Genomic DNA, 17,746 nt, shown 5'->3' with positions numbered 1-17,746 from the left:
CTTGCTCGCAGCCTTCCAGCATATCTTCTCCAGCGGACAGATGCCAGAGAGCCTTGCGATAGGCTTGATTTGCCTCATCCCCAAAGGGGGGGACCGTCAGGAGATCAGACAGTGGCGCCCTATCACCCTCCTCCCAACTGCCTATAAAATCCTCGCCAAAATGATCAGTAGCCACATCCGCCCCCTGCTACATGACTTGATCCATGACACCCAGACTGGTTTTGTCCAAGATCGCAGCATTTTGGACAACATTTTCACATTCTCAGAGGCGACGGAGTGGGCCCAGCACAGTGACCAGCACCTTGCCATACTCCTTGACTTTGAGAAGGCGTACGACAGGGTAGATTGGTCCTTCTTGGAAGGTACACTCTCTCGGTTCGGTTTCCCGAAGAGTGGATCAGAGGTATTGCTAGTCTCTACAGATTGGCCTCGAACCGGGTTATCATCAGCGGCAGGATGGGGGAGAGATTCACCCTCGAGCACTCGGTGCATCAGGGCTGCTCGCTTGCGCCCTACCTCTTCCTATTTTTTGCGGAGGCCATGACTCACTTCCTACAAGCCCGTACCACTGGTCTTCGAGGGATGCGCCTCCCTATTCGGGACGATGCAGAACTTCTGGACTCCGAGTATGCAGACGACACGGCCCTGTATGTGCATGATGATATCGAGTCACTGGAGCGAGTGAGACTGTCTTTAGAGGTTTTTTTCCTAGCCGCTGGGGCGAAAATCAACTGGCATAAGTCAGTTGGTTTTCTTACGGATCCGGGAGCCAGCTCACAGTGGGGTATTTTCCTGGGGTTTCTCTGGATCCCTAGAGGACAGACGACACGTTACCTGGGATTCCAGGTAGGTCTGGATATCACGCCGACTCAGCAGTTCTTACTGGTCCTAGTCTCCATACGACGAAAGCTAGCCTTCTGGAGCACGGCTCGGCTATCTTTGGCAGGCAGGGCCCTTGTGGTCAATCAGGTCCTTCTTGCCACCGCTTGGTACGTGGCATCTTGCTGGTGTTTCTCGAGATCGTGTGTAGCCCAGTTGAGGAGACTGGTGCGGAACTTTCTTTGGTCTGGCTCAGATGGTTCCGGCACCACCAGAGCCCAGGTCGCCTGGCAGACGGTCATTCTCCCCCAGACAGAGGGCGGTCTTGGCATCATAGATCCAAAACTTCAGAGTTAGGCATTACTTGGCAAGTTAGTCATCCGCGGTGTGACCCCAGGAGGGCAGACGTGGAAGCTTTTGCTTGAGCATGGTCTCAGCGCGTGTATCCCCCAGAGAGGGGGTGATTGGCAGCCGTCTATCCGGTGGATTTTCACTTCAGCCCCACTGACTCAGCCCCATTCCCCCTTTCTCCGTGGCCTCGTCTCGGTCTGGAGGAAGTTGCGGCACAGCCTCTCTCAGGTTCCCCCCAGCTGCCGAGACGAGATAGACAGACAGCCCTTGATCTGGAGCAGCCAGGTGACAGATGATACAGGCCATATCCCATGGGCGCTCTGGGTGCGTGGGCCTGCGCGCTCGCTCCGGGTTTGGAGGGATGTCTTTAGCCAGTTGAGCCCAAGCGAGCTGGCGGCAGTTGTAGGTACGGCACGTGGGATCCAGGCTCAGCGAGCGGAGATCGATGCGGCCATTCCTGCAGGTTGGAGGATTCCCATGATCACCAGAGAGCTCCTCCCGGGAGATGAGAGGTGGCTAGGGCAGTTCACACCCCGTGGCATTCCTTTGGTGGTTGCAGGCCTTTTCTCGGACTCCTCGATTCACTTCTTCTCCGTTGCCGATGGTAGCCGTCTCCAGAGTAGAGAGGTCGTGATCGACCCCCAGCTTCCCTGGCAGCGCCTTCTCATCATAGGGCTGCAAGGGAAAACGTGGCATATAGACCCCATGATTATGCAGGACCAGGACTGGAGACTCTGGATTTGGGAGGGCCGCTCCTTGACAGAGGTGGAGTGGGACCGAGGGGAGTGGCGCTGGCCACCATTGGAGACCTCAGAGAACCCTACCCCCTTCTTCTCTTACAGTGCGCGTACTGGTAGGCATGCTCTTGGGGCTCTCCAGCGCAGGCTACCCACACAGGCACATAGCTGGTATGCCCAAGGGATATCTCTGGTTTTTCTTCGCACATTCTGGAAGACTCTTTAGGCAAGCTGGCGGCCGAGGAAGATCTCTTACTTTCTTTGGATGGTGGCCCACAAGGGGCTACCAGTTGGCAAATGGCTGAGGCAGATGGGGCAGGAGGGGCATCGCCAGATGTGTTTTCAGGAGGAGTCGTCCCTGAAGCACTGCCTTTGGAGCTGCTCGCATGCTCAGACAGTGTGGAAGGGAGTCATGGGGATCTTAGCGAGGGCTGCACCCGAGCTAGGACCGGTCACTTGGGGAGCCGTTTGCTGGTGCAGCACCGAGATGGGACATCACTTGGCTTATGAGTTCTCTAGGCAGGATCCAGTTTTCTTCATCACGCAAGCCACCTGGGCATACATGGACAGCTTCCCTTGGCATCTGATAGAGACAAATGCAGGAGCGATGACTCGACACTCAGTTTGGGAGATCATAGCGAGTATTGTAGGTTGGCATATCTGGACTTCGAGATGCGCGCAGACCTTAGGAGATCAGGCTTCTTCTGCTACCTAGACCCTAGTGGACATTTGGAGCATGATCATTCACACGCTCAAGGGTCAGTGGGATCGGATTCAAGGGGAGTCCCGGGCAAGGAAGGAGAAGAGACGGCGCTTCCTTTGCGACTGGGACCATCAAGAGCTGTTCTTCGAGCACTCTGCTCAGAGTCTTCAGTGGCATTACTCCCCCCCACCGTGGCTGTTTGTCCACACTCCGATGATTATGCCCTGAGAGGCTTGTAATTATTATTTTGTTACCACGGGCTGTATCCGTTTTGTGATTACAGCCCGCTGGCCTTTAGGCCCTCTTGTACTCTGGTTTTCAAGCAATATAACTAGCACTACTTTTTGCGCCAAAAAAAAAAAACAAAGAAGCAAGGCATTGAGGGAAGTCCACAACCTCCACCCACACAGGACAATGATGCCTAATCAAAGCCTGATAATCCTTGGTAGGCGACCAGGGAAGAACATGTACCATGTGGTGGCCTGCATAATGCACTTTGTGAACAAAACAGCCCCCCAAAGTGCGTGTTAGCCAATTTTCAATATCTGTTGCAACTGGCATCCTTCCTGGAAAAAATATAATAAATGCATGCTTGGCATATTCACGCACCGGATCCATAATATCCTCTACTTCCACCATAATTCCAACAGTGGGAGCAGGATTCTTCCAATCCTTGCATGTATCATCAAAACCTTCATGCATCACATCATAAACTAACTGAGCCTCCAAAGAAACATGCCCAGGGTCATCCTGACCCAAATCCTTCTTTTGCCTTTTATTTATGTATGTAAAGCGAAGAAGGAAAGGTAGGAAAGGAAGAGCGATTTGAACCAAAGGAGGTAAAGGGTAGAAGGCAAAATCGGAAGAAGGAAAGAGAAAGGATGTTATGTAGTGAGCTGAAAAAGTCAAGGTCAAAGATTACAAGAAGATAATGGAGAGGGTGTCAGAAGAGAAAATAAAAAAACACAGTAAATAAGGGCTGAAGGGGAGGGAAATGGATGACCAAACTGCCAAAAACCAGAAAACCAGCACGTAGTAAATCCCAGGGAGGCCATACAAATTGTACGGAATCTGTACGGAATCAAGGTGGGACCTGTAGCAAGGCTTCAAAGGCAATATTTGGCGGGAAAAGTAGATCTGGAGCAGCGCAATTGCACGTGGGCTGGCATGGGATCCGAAAACAGGCGTAGGAAGCCCTGAACGGAGGGCTAGCACACGGGCTGGGCTGTCTGGAGGGTAGGTCTGCTCCTCATCTCTCCTCCACTTCCACACATTTTTTAAAAAAAACTTTTGATTGGTTATATTACAAGAGTAGCGACCTCAAAACGTGGCAGCCGAAATTACATCAGCTGAAAATCTCAGTGTATGCTAGATATACGTCATGATCTATGCAGCGCGTCTGCAAGCAATCAAAGAAGGATTGCTGCAGAGAATGCTTAAATAAGCCAAACAAGGAAAATATAGGATCACCAAAGACTTTACAGTTCCTGTCTGTCCATAAATTCCAGAGTGCCAAATAGCGAACCCAAATAAGGAAAAGATGAAACTCCGGTCTGGGTGGATGAAAACCAAAGAGCCAGAAAGACTTCCCAAAAGGAACAGTCGAGAATCTCGCTCCTAGGCACTGTAGAAGAAGATCAATGAACTCACAAGAACATGAACAAAGCTAGAATAAATGAGACACTGTCTCCTGAGAAATCGAACATCTGTGGCAACGAGTAGGAGCAATGTGTCTACGAGCCAACATCTGTCCAGATGGAAAAATGCCCAGAAGCACTCGCCTTTAGAAAACCTGTTGCCGAAGAGGAGCTTTGTAGGCCCAAAGCTGCTGTAATCTCTTTCTCCACCACTTGGCTCAGCGATGCATTCGCCAAATAGAATTTCCTTTCTCTGAAACCCAAGGTTGAGGCAAAATGATTTTATACAATGCAGGCGAGAAGAGGACCTTAGGGAAGTCAAAGTCCAATCCTCCAACTTGTCCTGAAGTTCCAAAGGAGTAATCGGAACAAAAGGCGAAAGCATATAAGCAATTTGTTTGCCACAAAGCACGATAATGAGAGCCCAAGCCAGACCGTGTAGCTACCAGAGAAAAAGGTAGCACAGAGCCATCATCATGAATAACAGCAGCAACAGAAGTGATGCCCAACTAAAGATCTCAGTATAAGCCAAATATACATCCTGATCTATCTGGCGAGTCTGCAAGCAATCAAAGATCTGGCGAGTCTGCAAGCAATCAAAGAAAGATTGTTGCAGAAAACGCTTAAAGAAAGCAAACGAAGAAAAATTGGGATCACTAAAGACTCTACAATTGCGGTCTGTCCATAAAGTCCAAAGTGCCCAATAGCGAGCCCAAACAAAGAAAAGATGAAACTCTGGTCGCTGCTGTGAATGAAAACCAAAGAGCCATAAAAATTTCCTGAAGAGAAGAGTAGCCTCTGTCGAAGAGAATCCAGAAACTGCTGAGAAGAAGGGCAATGCCAAAATAAATGAGGCACAGTCTCCTGAGAAATCAGACACCGATGACATAAAGCAGGAGCAATGTGACTATAGGCCAGCAACAACTGTCCAGATGGAAAAATTCCCAAAAGCACTCGCCATAAAAAAAGCTGTTGCCGAAGTGGAACCTTGTATGCCCAAAGTTCCCGCAGTCTTTTCTTCCACCACTTAGCTGGCCGATTCAATCGCCAAAGAGAATTACCCCTTTCTAAAACCCAGGGTTGAGGCAAAAGGATTTTGTATAATGCAGGCACAGTAATCTGAGATAGCCTCAAAGGACGAGAGGAGGACCCAAGGGAAGTCAATGTCCAATCCTCTAATCGATCCTGGAGTTCCAAAGGGGGAATCGGGACCAAAGGTGAAAGCATACAAGTGATTTGCTGCCACAAAGTACGATAATGAGAACCCAAACCATACTGTGTGGCTGCTAGAGAAAAGGGAAGCATAGAGCCATCAACATCATGAATAACATCAGCAATAGTATTGATCCCTTTAAAAGAAATAAAGTAAGAACGGCGAGGTTCCTGTAAAGCAAGCGGAGGCTGAAAAACTTTTGACCAGTGAATGCTTTGAGCCCGCAAAGAATTGCCCATCAGAGACTTTCGACCATGCCATTCCAGGTGAGACAGAATATGCTTCCAGTCAAGAAGCAAATTGGAGACCATAGGGCAGCCATGCAAAGTGCCATCAATGCACCCAAACAAGAAATCCCACTGAGTGGGTTGCCAATGACCAAAAGCAGGAGTACTAATATGTGTGAGCAAAGATTGAATCATGAGAGTCTAGGGCTTGATCACCTTTCAGAAATTGCAGCAACATTTTCCTCTTGTGAGCAAGGATGTGCACCTGGATATTAGTGATATTCAAACCACCATGCATCTTAGGGGAACAAATTCGATGCATCGAAAGCAGTCTGTGACTTTTTCTGCCATGTTTGAAACGCCAAAAGATCTCCATAATGACAGACATAAAGGAATTAAAATCTGCCTTGGGAACCACTGTAACCGGCCTTCAGTTTCCTAAAGGGCAGTAGACCATAACTTGCATTGCACTTTCATTATTCACAGCCACATTGCATCATTTCCAACCACTTAACTTTAAACAATACCACTTAGAAACAACTTGAGAAATAACTGGATGGAGGCTAGAGTGCCCCTGCTCAATGAAACCAAGTACAAGACACCACACTGGCCCCAAACACTTGGCGCCCCTTCCGGTATTTATTTATTTCTTTAGGAATGAAATTGGTACATACAACAAGGGCTCTCCCTTGTGCTCTGCCCCACGGGCAATTCCACTTTCCAAGCCAAACCTTGGCTATAAACTGCATTCCATCCTAGTGCACACACTAGCACCCAAGTGCCAAGGCAAAGCTAAGGCATTCACCATTTGTCCATGAGCAACTGTAAAAGTAGCCAAGCATTCCACAAAGACTGTAACCAACTGTGAATGACCAGGCATCCAGACACTTCCCAAAAATTTCTAAATGCAATCACATGACAAGGATAGCGACCAGAGGACTCAAACCAGCTTCAACAGACTTCAATCCAGCTCCGAAACACCTCCAGCAGCGACACATCCAGTGTTGAGGCTAGCAAGAGGAACTGGCAGCTAGGAGAGGGGAAGCAGAGAGAGATTACAAGCTGGAATCAGAAAGAGAGAGAAAGAGCAAGAGGATCACGGCTAGGAAAGGGAAGCTGAGCAGGCCGTACAACAGCCTTTGGATTCCGGGCAGCTGCAGCAGCATTAATGACGTCCGTACAGCCAGCAAAGAAACGCCCGTACAGCCAGCAAAATCACTCGTACTAGCAGGAAAATCTTCCGTACAGTCCGCCTTGGATCCCGTACAACAGCATGTGAAAAGTCCGTACAATCAGCCTAGAAAAACGTGCATCCGTCCGTACAGTCAGCAGATTAACATCCGTACAACCTGCCTTGGGAGTCGTGAAACAGCCCGTACAGCAGGTACAGCAGCGATGGAAACTCCGTACAATCAGCCTTGGGATTCGCGCAACTTGAAAGATCCCGTACAGCATGCGTTGAAAGGCTGTACAATCTGCCTTGGATCCCGTACAGCAGCACCAATGGGCCGTACAGTCCGTACGAGGCCTTTGCAGTCCGTACAGCTGCCTCGAAATGCGTGACAAACCCCAAGAAATGCGAGGGGGGGGGGGCGCTTTGGAAAGCGTGCCAAAACCTTTTTCCTTCCAAAAACGTAGGAAGAACCTCCCGTAACGTTGAGGAGAGGAGTAAGGAAAGGAGAGGTGGTAGGTAGTGCATGAGGGAATGCCACGTGGCCCCCTCATTAAAGCTCTAACCCTTGCAAACCAATGGAACATTGGTTTGCCCCTCACACTAAAATCCTAACCCCTTCTAACCAATGAAACATTGGTTTCCTTGGGCCTAACTTTAAGACCTCTCTAAGCCTTGCCTTGCCCCTAGCAAGTAGGCCTAGTGTGTGCACCTAGGGACTTCTGGGAAGTGTCTCTTCCCCTGGGCTAGCCCCCAAAGCCAAAGTTAGTCACGGTTCATAACTTCACGTCCCCGTGACACTTGGTGAACATGATCAAAGGTAAATAGAATTGAATGTACGCCACAAGTATGGACTGCACTATTCGGAGGTGAACGTGTAAAGGCCAGGTTGCCAATTTCCAATAGTCAAGCTTTTTCCGGAGCTTGATTAGAACCCAATTAATTTGCTGTCGAAAGTCCCTAGCCCAAAGGATAATCAAAGTGTCGAACCAACTGAGTGGGTGGGATGATCTCCCCTAGCCATAAGAGACTTTGCCAGTCTTTAAGACGCAATGGGAGCAGCTTAGACTTTTGAAAGTTAACATGAAGGCGAGTGCCAAACCATAAACTCAAAGAGCTTGCATCAAAGCAGAAAGATGAGGCAGAGTATTCCTTGGAGTAAAGAAAGAATCATCAGCGTAAGCCTGAGCAACCATGCTGCGATTTTCATCCAGTTCCAAACCATGGAGAGAATCTGTAGCCACTAGATGATCAATGTATTGCAGCATAGGATGAGTAGCAATAGCATACAATAAGGCACTAAGGGGACAGCCCTGACGAACCGAACTACGAAGTGTCCATTCTTTCGAGATGTCTCCAGAAAGAATACAAGCAGCATTGCTATCCCTGTAGAGCCAATAAATAACCTGCTGCATTTTTTTCCAAAGCCCAAGGATCGCATTGTTTGCGAGATAAACTCCCATTGAACTGTGTCAGAAGCTTTGGCAATGTCAATCTGTAAGAGCAAAACATCCTGCTATGTGTACTCGGCATATTTAATCCCAACATAAGCATTGGCAATATAGTCCATGATATGCCTACGAGGAACGAAGCCATATTGAGAAGGATGCAGCCCATCATGCAGATAGCCTTTGATATGGTCAACAAGCATTTTAGCTATGATCTTGTAAATGACTGGCATGAGCGTGATTGGTCTCCAATCAGTGATAAAATCGGAAATCTGCTTCTTAGGAAGGAGCTTTATTAGTCCCTTTTTCCATGATAGGGGCATTTGCTGATTTTCCCAAGCTGAATTAGCCATTTGCAGGAGAGGGGATTTGAGGCTATCCCAAAAAGCAAGAAAGAATTCAACAGTGAAGGGAAGTTCCAGCTCCAAAGCTTGAGCTTGAGAAAGAATTGGATGGACATGTTGTAAAGAAGCTGACATGCAGACAAAATCTCAGGAGATGGAAAGTCCACATACCCAAAATGAGATGAGAAGTGCTGCACACAAAATTCAGAGTGAGATGATGACCAAGAACCATGAGGCATCTGGACCTGACAAATATTTGCAGCCTGTTGTTTGTAATGCAAACTTTTGAAAAATTGCTTCGAAGAGCGGTCTTTATCCAAAAAAGCCCTTTGTCGAGATCGGGTTTCCCATTTAGCAAGCTTTCTTCAATCATTTGATTGGAGGCAAAATTTGGCCTGACATAAGTGCTTGCTTTCACAAGAAGAAAAAGGCCGAAGGTGACTAAGCTTAGTCAAACTCTGGCAAGTGAGTTTAGCATGCACAATAGTCTCCCATGTGGCTTGCATAAATGATTTACCATAATACCGAATCACAGCTTGCATTCGAGCAACAAAAGCATGTCATGCATAATCCAGATAAAAAAGCATATGAGAAGAGAGAGGCTGAATGGCATCAGAAACCATAGCTTTAAAATCAGCATGTTCCAGATAATTGTTATTCACCAACAAAAGCCTTCTGCAAGGTAATCTGAATACATGAAGGCATGATCAACCTAAAGTTGACAAGTAAAGGCATCACAATGCTGCGGATCAATCTGATACCATTTGTCTAGGCGTGCCTGATAGGAAGATTGAGCATTGTGTTGAAAGGTATAGCTTGGGAGTGTGGGCTGTAATTCCTTCCAAAGATTCACCAAAAGCAGCTGAACTAAAAAGTCATACCATTCCTGTTGTTCAGAAGCCAACATATGAGTGTGGCCCGATGTATTATCTCCTGGTTGTAGAGCATTGTTGAAATCACCACAGATGAATGCATAGTGTCTCCACGGATAATTATGCATGGCATCCCAAATCAATGCTCGACCTTTGGAAGATTGAGGAGCATAAACCGATGCAAATTCAAATATTTCTCCTTGAATGAGGCATTGCATACTAATCCATCTACCATGGCGATCATTTAGAGCCACAACGGGCTGAAGATCATGCCTCACCCAAAAAGCTACTCCAGAGAGTGCTTTCCAGCATAAAAAATATCATAACTAGCAAAGTGTCCTGTGTGACTAGCATACATGTGCTGATTATGTTCCTGCAAAGCCACTATGTCTGGCTGCAATTATCTGATATACATCCACACAAGTTTTCACTTTCTACGATCACACAAACTGTGTACATTGAGTGTAACGCATTGGATGTGGTCAAGCATATTTACAGATATAGGATAAGTATATACAACAAACAAACAAGCTGACTATGTCGGCATCTCCACCTCAAGGTCAGGGCCTCTGCCCTGAGAAGAAGAATCAACTTGAGGAGAAGACAAGAGAGCAACAACTTCCTCTTCAGGAAAGAGGGTACGATTTGCAGTGACTTCTGCCCAAGTCAAACCAATTCCAGAATTTTCAGCGGGGGTTTTGTCCTGTGAGGATGCACTATTCCAAGTCTTGGATGGCAAAGGTCTCCTAGGAGAAAGAACTTTTCGAGGAGTTTGCCATGCTTCATCCAAATTTTCACCCTTCGCTTGAGGCTGAGATGCCGAAGCCATAGAAAGAGGCGTTGGAGCATTCGAGGCAGCCGGGGCTTTGCCTTTATCTTGGATAGCAAAAAACTGTTTGACCCCTTTGTTTTTCATCATAGAAGAGGCATTTAATTTCTTACTTGGGAGGCGGGATTGTTTCCGCTTGCACTGATAGTTTGGGAGCTCGAGAAGGGCACTGTGAAGCCATATGCCCAAACTGCTTGCATTCAAAGCAAGCTCCTGCAAACAGCCCCCATTTCAGCTTATAAAAAGCACTCCCCATGGAAACATTATTTATAGTAACCGAATAAGAAGCCGGGGTGGGATTATCTGTGTCCCACAAAATGCAAAAGCGATTCGAATTGCCATTTGGTCTTAGTGGACAAACCACCTTGCCAAGAGAAGTTGCAATTTTTGGCAATAGAGACGCCATGCATTGAGGAAGATCCACAACCTCTACTGATAAAAGGCAGTGGTGTCGAATCAATGCTTGATAATCCCTGGTAGGAGACCAGGGCGAGACATGGACCATCTGCTGGCCATAGAAGAGTGGAGAGTGCTCTAGCAAAACCTGTCTGTGCTCTTCATCAGCCATGATGATCTCAATAAAACCTCTCGTTGCATAATGGACTTTTTTGACATAACACCCACCCAGGGCTTTAGTCAACCAATTGCCCACATCTGGAGCAGCAAGCATACGTCTAGGAAAGAAAATAATAATGGCATGCTTAGTCAGAGTCACTTGAATAAAAAATATCATATCCTCCAAAGTAACTAACATCTCCAGCCATAGCATGTTGATTATGCTCTTGCAGACATATCACGTCAGGCTGGTGCCTCATAACATAACTCCAAAACAGCCTCCATTTGTTTCTATTACAGAGGCCATGTATGTTATAGGTAATACACTTGATTGTAGTGATCATAATGGGATGTACATATGATAGGAACACAAGTATATACAAAAGCAGAAAGCATCTAAAATCAAAGTAAAAAAAGCCAACATTGCTATGTCTCAGCCATGGCATCTGCATCACCTAAAGTTGCAAAAGCATTGGCATCTTCTTTGGATGACAATATTCCAAGGCTCCTCAAGAGATGTCTGTGAGGAGGAGGCTGCATTTGTCTGTCCTGTATCCCTAGCAAGTGATGTATATAAATACAATTTTCGTAACATTTAATCATTCTTGATCACAATAATAAGTTGGATGAAAACAACTTTACTTTGGAAGTCCAAAATGGAGATCTTCTTAGCCTCAGGTAAACTTTGGAGCATTGTCAATGGCTTGTGTCACAGGTTTAGCATTCTTCTCACCAGGCTTGTTAATAACTTTTTTCCCCTCCTTAGGCTGAATAGGAGCAGTGTCCCTTGATATGGGAGCAGGAGGTGGCTGATGTAATACAGAGGGACACTCAGAAGCCAGGTGTCCAAACTTATGACATGAGAAACAAGCACCAGCAAAAGCACTCCATTTCAATTTGAAATATTTCTCCCCTAGATTGATACCATCAATCTCAAATGCTATAGAGGATGGTGTTTCTCTATCTGTGTCCCATAGTATGCAAAACCTGTTCGCGTTGCCAACATTGCGAGGCTTGCATATAACTTGTCCAAGTGTCTACATGCAATGGTAGCTAACTGTGGACGCATGTAGTCAGGAAAATCAACCACCTCTACCCAAACTGGACAGTTATGCTTAATAAGGCTCTGATAGTCTTTGTTGGGTGACCAGGGCATAACATGAACAATCTGTCTGCCATAGAACAAAGGTGACATCTCTAGCATGCGTTGCTTCTGAAGGGCATCCAACAAGTGAACTTCATAAAAGCCTCTTGAAGCAAAATACACCCCTTTCACAAAAGAGCCCTCAAGCAGGGAATTAATCCACTGTCCAACATCACTTGTAGAAGGCAATTTTCCAGGGAAGAAGATGATTATTGCTGTTTGTGAGAGTGTTTTCAAGGGATCCACCAAAGAGGGCAAGCTCAATTTCACCTTAGTCAAAGGTGTTTGCATCAGTCCAATGCTGTCGAGTAAGCTGAAAATCATCTTTTAGCATGTTGTATACATACGTGGCATCATCCATGTTGACATTTTCACTTGTAACTTGAAATGTTGAAGCCTCATAGCATTGTCATTTTGCTTCTGAGGAGTGCGCCTTGCGGGTGTAAGCAATCATTTGAGCAGCATTATCCATGTTGCAAATCGAAATAGGAAAGGAAGGAAGGAAGGGGCAAATCAGCAGATACGTGGGTCAGGTATCAGCAGCGGCAAAAGAGACATGCTGGGTGGGTAGAGACCAATAGAAGCTACATAATAGAATTCGGCGAATAGATACGGAAAGCAGATAGTAGGTATGCGGGGCAGGTTTCAGCAGCTACGTGGGAGAGACACTTCGGGTGGGTAGAGACCAACAAAAGCTGCGGAATAAAACTGGTTGAACAAAAACGGAAAGGAGACAGCAGCGTCGATTTACAGACGGACACTGAGGGCGTCGTAGAACTGATGAAAATGGAGAAGCTTAAAGAGCAGGAAGAGATATCGAATCAATCAGCAAACCAAAGAGTGGACGATAACCAAGGTGAGCAGGAAATATCGTTGCTGTGGGAGACGTAGACTGTTGATGAAGCTCTCCATCGGCATCTCCTTAAGCTCTCTCGCACACACACACACACATTACTATAGAGAGAACACACACACACCACACTACAGAACACACACACACACACACACACTCTTTTTTTGGGTGAAATCTTTGATTGATTATATTACATGAGTAGCAACCTCAAAACAAGGTGCTACAATTACATCAACTGAAAATTTCGGTATATGCCAAAAAGACCTCGTGATCTATGCAGTGGGTCTACAAGCAATCAAAGAAAGATTGCTGCAGAGAACGCCTGAAAAAGCCAAACAGAGAGAAAGTAGGATCACCAAAGACTTTCCAATTCCTATATGTCCATAAAGTCCATAGTGCCCAGCAGTGAACCCAAACGAAGAAAAGATGAAACTCCGGTCTGGATGGATGAAACCCAAATAGCCAGAAGAATTTCCCAAATGGAATAGATGGGAATCTCACTCGCAGGCGCTGTCAAAGCAGATCAAAAAACTCACGAGAGCACGGACAATGCCAAAACAAGTGAGGCACAGTCTCCAAAGAAGCAGAACATCTCTGGCAAAGTGCAGGAGCAATGTGTCGATGAGCCAATAGCTGTCCAGATGGAAACACTCCCAAAAGAACTTGCCAAAAGAAAACATGTTGCCGAAGCGGTACTTTATAGGTCCAAAGTGACTATAATCTTTTCCTCCACCACTTGGCTGGGTGATGCATTTGCCAAACAGAATCACCTCTCTTTGAAACCCAAGGTTGAGGCAAAAGGAATTTATACAATGCAGGCACAATAATCTGAGATAGCCTCAAAAGACGAGAAGAGGATCCTAGAGAAGTCAAAGTCCAATCTTCCAGCCGGTCTGGAGTTCCAAAGGAGGAATCGGAGCATAGAGGTAATTTGTTGCCACAAAGGACAATAATGAGATCCCAATTCATATCTAGTAGCTGCCAGAGCAAAAAAGAGCATTGTACCAGCATCATCAATAACATCAGCAACCGAGGTGATGCCTTTAAACGAGACAAAGTAGGAACGTCGAGGTTTCTGTAAAGCCAAGGGAGGCTGAAAGACTTTTGACCAGTGAATGCTTTCAGCTCTCAACAAATTCCCAAGCAAAGACTGCTGACCATTCCATTCCAGATGAGAAAGAACATGCTTCCAGTCAAGAAGCGGGCGGGAGACAAAAGGGCAGCCAGGCAAAGTGCCATCAGTGCAGCCAAAAAAGAAATCCCATTGATCGAGATGCCAATGACCAAACGCGAAATACTGGTATGAGTGACCAAAGATCTAATCATAAGAGCCCAAGGCTGATCACCTTGTAGAAATTGCAGCAACATTTTCCCCCTGTGGGCAAGGATATGCATATGAATATCCGTGATGTTCATTCAATCCACCATGCATCTTGGGAGAATAAATGTGATGCATCGAAAGCAGCCTGAGACTTTTCCTGCCATGTTTGGATTGCCAGAAGATTTCCATAAAGACAGACATGAAAGATGTAAGATCTGCCTTAGTGAACATGATCAATGGCAAGTAAAATTGAATATATGCCACAAGGATGGACTGCACTATTCGAAGACGAACGTGCAAAGGCTAGGTTGCCAGTTTCCAATACTCAAGCTTTTTCTGAAGCTTAGCCAAAACCCAATTAGTTTGTTGTTGGTGAGTGAGTTCCCACCCCAAAGGGTAACCAAGATGATGAACAAACTGAGTGGGTGGAATCCACACACACACACATACTTTTTTTTTTTTTTTGGTGAAACCAGTAACTATATTATTAACATGAGATCAATGTACATGACATTAGACTCCAAAAGAGAGCCTAATGGAAGAACTCAAAAACAGTCAGAAAACACTTCAAGGCTAGTAGCATCCAGGTCCCTCGCAGCATAACTATCATATAGAGATTGCTTAAGGGACATTCTGAAGAAAGCATATGCCTGAGGAAACTGTTGTCCCATCCTAGAATGCAATCTCTGTGTCCAAATAGTCCATAGTACCCAAAAATGAGCCCAGTGAAAGAAAAGGAAGAATGGAGACATCTAAGCTGAGGAGCATCCAAACATCCAGAAGAGTTTCCTGAATCTGATAGAGGGAAACCAAAGCCGCAGCAAATGAGAGACATGAGTGATCAATATCTGAGAGTGCGGGTAAGACCATAACAAATGGGGAACTGTCTCACGGTGATGAGAACAATGGGGGCAGGAAGGGGAAGCAATGCGACGTGCTGCCAATTTCACCCCAATGGAAAAAGCTCCCACAATACATCTCCAAAAGAAAAGCCTCTGTTTCAATGGCAATTTAGCTTTCCAAATTTTCTTGAGTTGTGATTGCCACCAAGATAAAGGTCTATCCAAATTCCAAAGAGTGTTTGCATGCTTATCAATCCATGGTGGTGGAAGAAGAAATCTGTAAACCATCGAGGAGGCCAGATTATGCATTGAAAGTGAGCAGATATCGGGAGATAAGAAAGTCAGATTCCAGTCCAGTAATCTATCCTGTACAAACAGTGGAGGAACAGGAACAAATGGATGCAACATAATTGTAAGTATTCTCCAAATGGGCCTATGATGCAGACCCAAGGGGAATGTCCTACAAGCTTGTGGAAATGAAAGCACATAACCATGTTGATCCACAACATCTCCGACAAATCTTATGCCCAATTTCATAAGATTATATGCTTTAATAGGAGCCTGTACAGCAAGAGGAGATTCAAACACCTTGCTCCAATGGATGCTTTCCAAGCGAAGAGAATTACCATGATGGGAAGAAGCACCTGACCATTTAGCATAAGAGAGAATTCTTTTCCAATCATAAATAAAAGCAGTAGAAACAGGACAACCAGGAATTTTCCCCTGAAATGTGGACATAACTGCTTCCCAGTGATCTGTAATCCAATGCCCATATGCATGGAACTTCATGTTACCACACATAGCTGCTAGCATAATAGCCCATGGCTGTTTTTGCTGAAAAAAATCAGCAATCATGGTGCTCTTTCTTGCCAACATATGAAACTGAAGATTGAGAATATTCAGTCCCCCATGAGTCTTAGGAGAACAAACGGACTGCTCCACACACACACACACACACACACACATGTGATTGCTACTAGATGCACACATGCACCTTAGAGCAAGCCCTTGATTACAAATATCCCAACAAGGAAGGGGAAGCAACAAGAACAGCTATCCACATAGCACAATGATGGTTGAAGTTGTATCTATAGTGATATCTTTTCTCAATGTTTTCTACATGGTATAAAACTGTAGCAATAATTTGTTGATAAATTTTCATTAAATTTTTATCTGTGTTTCTTGATGGGATACACGTGTGCTAGATTCCTTATGTGTGTAGTTTATTTTGAGACATGGTCAGACAAATTCCAACTTCTCATTGAAAATTTATATTTTTATCTACACGCCATAAATGTCTACTGATAACTTCTAGATAAATTTTTATTTTAAATATTACATGTGTTTATAACATCCAAAACTTAGCTAATAGTATCAATTCATGCACCTATATTATTGTTTGTCCTTCTTGCAGGGCATTAGAGCTTGCATTAGTACACAAAAAACATGTAGACACTGTGCTTTGGAAACGGCAGACATACTTGCTGACAACAAATAGAAAAGAAACAAAAGAACCATTCCTGCATGCAATTAAAGAGGTGAAATTCGTTCTGCATATTCAAGATTTCTTCGACGTTTCAACATATCCTTAGGTTATGTCTGGAATTAATTTGATGAGTTTACAACTCATTCAGGTAGACATTGACGTTCAAAAAATCAAGAAGCAAATCACTGAAGAGAAGGCCCATGAGAATAATCTCAAAGATCCTTCTGGAGGAAGCAAATAATGCAGGACGTTGTGGTGATTGGAATTAATCAACTCACAGCTGTTTGAATACCAAGCAGAAGGGACGAATGCTGTCCATTAATTATTTATCTTCATATTTCCAAGGAATGAAATGTGCCTCTCACTGTGTCTTGTTACATATGATAGGATATGTACACACTATATCGCTAGTGAAGACGGATGTTTTATCTATCCTCATCTCAACCACCACAATGCTGTAAAGAGAACCATAATTTGTACGAGGCATTGATGATATATGTGGATAGCCTCTCCACTAGATGTGAAGACAAGGGCATGTGGGGAGCAAGGAAAGCCATCTGTTTGTACCCACAATATCAACATATTGATCTTTATTGTCCTTAGAACTCAAGTATGATTTGTTGCTTGAGGATCTTTGTTGTCACCATCATACATCTGGATTGTATAGATAGGTTGTAATCCATGTTATTCAACATCATGAGCTCGTTTTATGGGATGAGTCACAACAATGAAGCTATGAAAAGATTGGGCCATTACTAATCTGTTGAAAAGTGATCTAATTTTGAGGTTGCCAGACAAAGGGATTGTGCTTTGTCCACCTCGAGCTTGGGAGTTGTGCGCATTCTATTAGCTTGATACATCCTGTAGTAAATATCCCTGTGAACCTTTAGATACTTCACTGTTTCTGGTTCTGGATGTTTGATGATTGTGTCAATGCAAATCAGATTTTTCTCTTGCACAGCCTGTCTGAAAATTGCTACTGCCTTTAACTGTGCCTTGATGTACCTTGTCTGTTATTGATATATGTGCGATGGCTCATACTGACCTGGCCCCTGCATCTGTATAGGGGTGGCGAACTTCACAGCTCAAGGGTACGCTTTGGGGGAACTGTATACTGACCTGGTCCTGCATCAGTAGAGGGGTGGCTAACTTCACAAGCTCATGAGTAGGCTTTGGGGGTATTCTATGCTGTGG

The 17,746-nt window shown here is 45.1% G+C and overlaps 1 protein-coding gene across 1 annotated transcript in view; it reads left to right on the top strand.

Annotated features, from left to right (window-relative positions):
• LOC147899065 (uncharacterized) overlaps positions 1-17,224 on the top strand; it is a 205,116-nt gene extending 187,892 nt beyond the window's left edge. The window contains exons 19-20 of the mRNA XM_087378640.1: positions 16,481-16,604; positions 16,701-17,224. Coding sequence (XP_087234766.1) covers positions 16,481-16,604; positions 16,701-16,793 — 217 coding nt within the window. The 3' untranslated portion in view covers positions 16,794-17,224. The remainder of the gene's footprint in view (positions 1-16,480; positions 16,605-16,700) is intronic.
• Positions 17,225-17,746: the final 522 nt, after the last annotated feature.

This window comes from Dipteris shenzhenensis, chromosome 8, assembly GCF_047967505.1.
Source record: "Dipteris shenzhenensis isolate YYH24624 ecotype China chromosome 8, Dip_SZ_1.0, whole genome shotgun sequence".
In the NCBI taxonomy this organism is placed as follows: Eukaryota; Viridiplantae; Streptophyta; class Polypodiopsida; order Gleicheniales; family Dipteridaceae; genus Dipteris; species Dipteris shenzhenensis.
The sequence above is the reverse complement of the archived record's forward strand: the minus strand, read 5'-3'. Positions and strand labels throughout refer to the sequence as shown.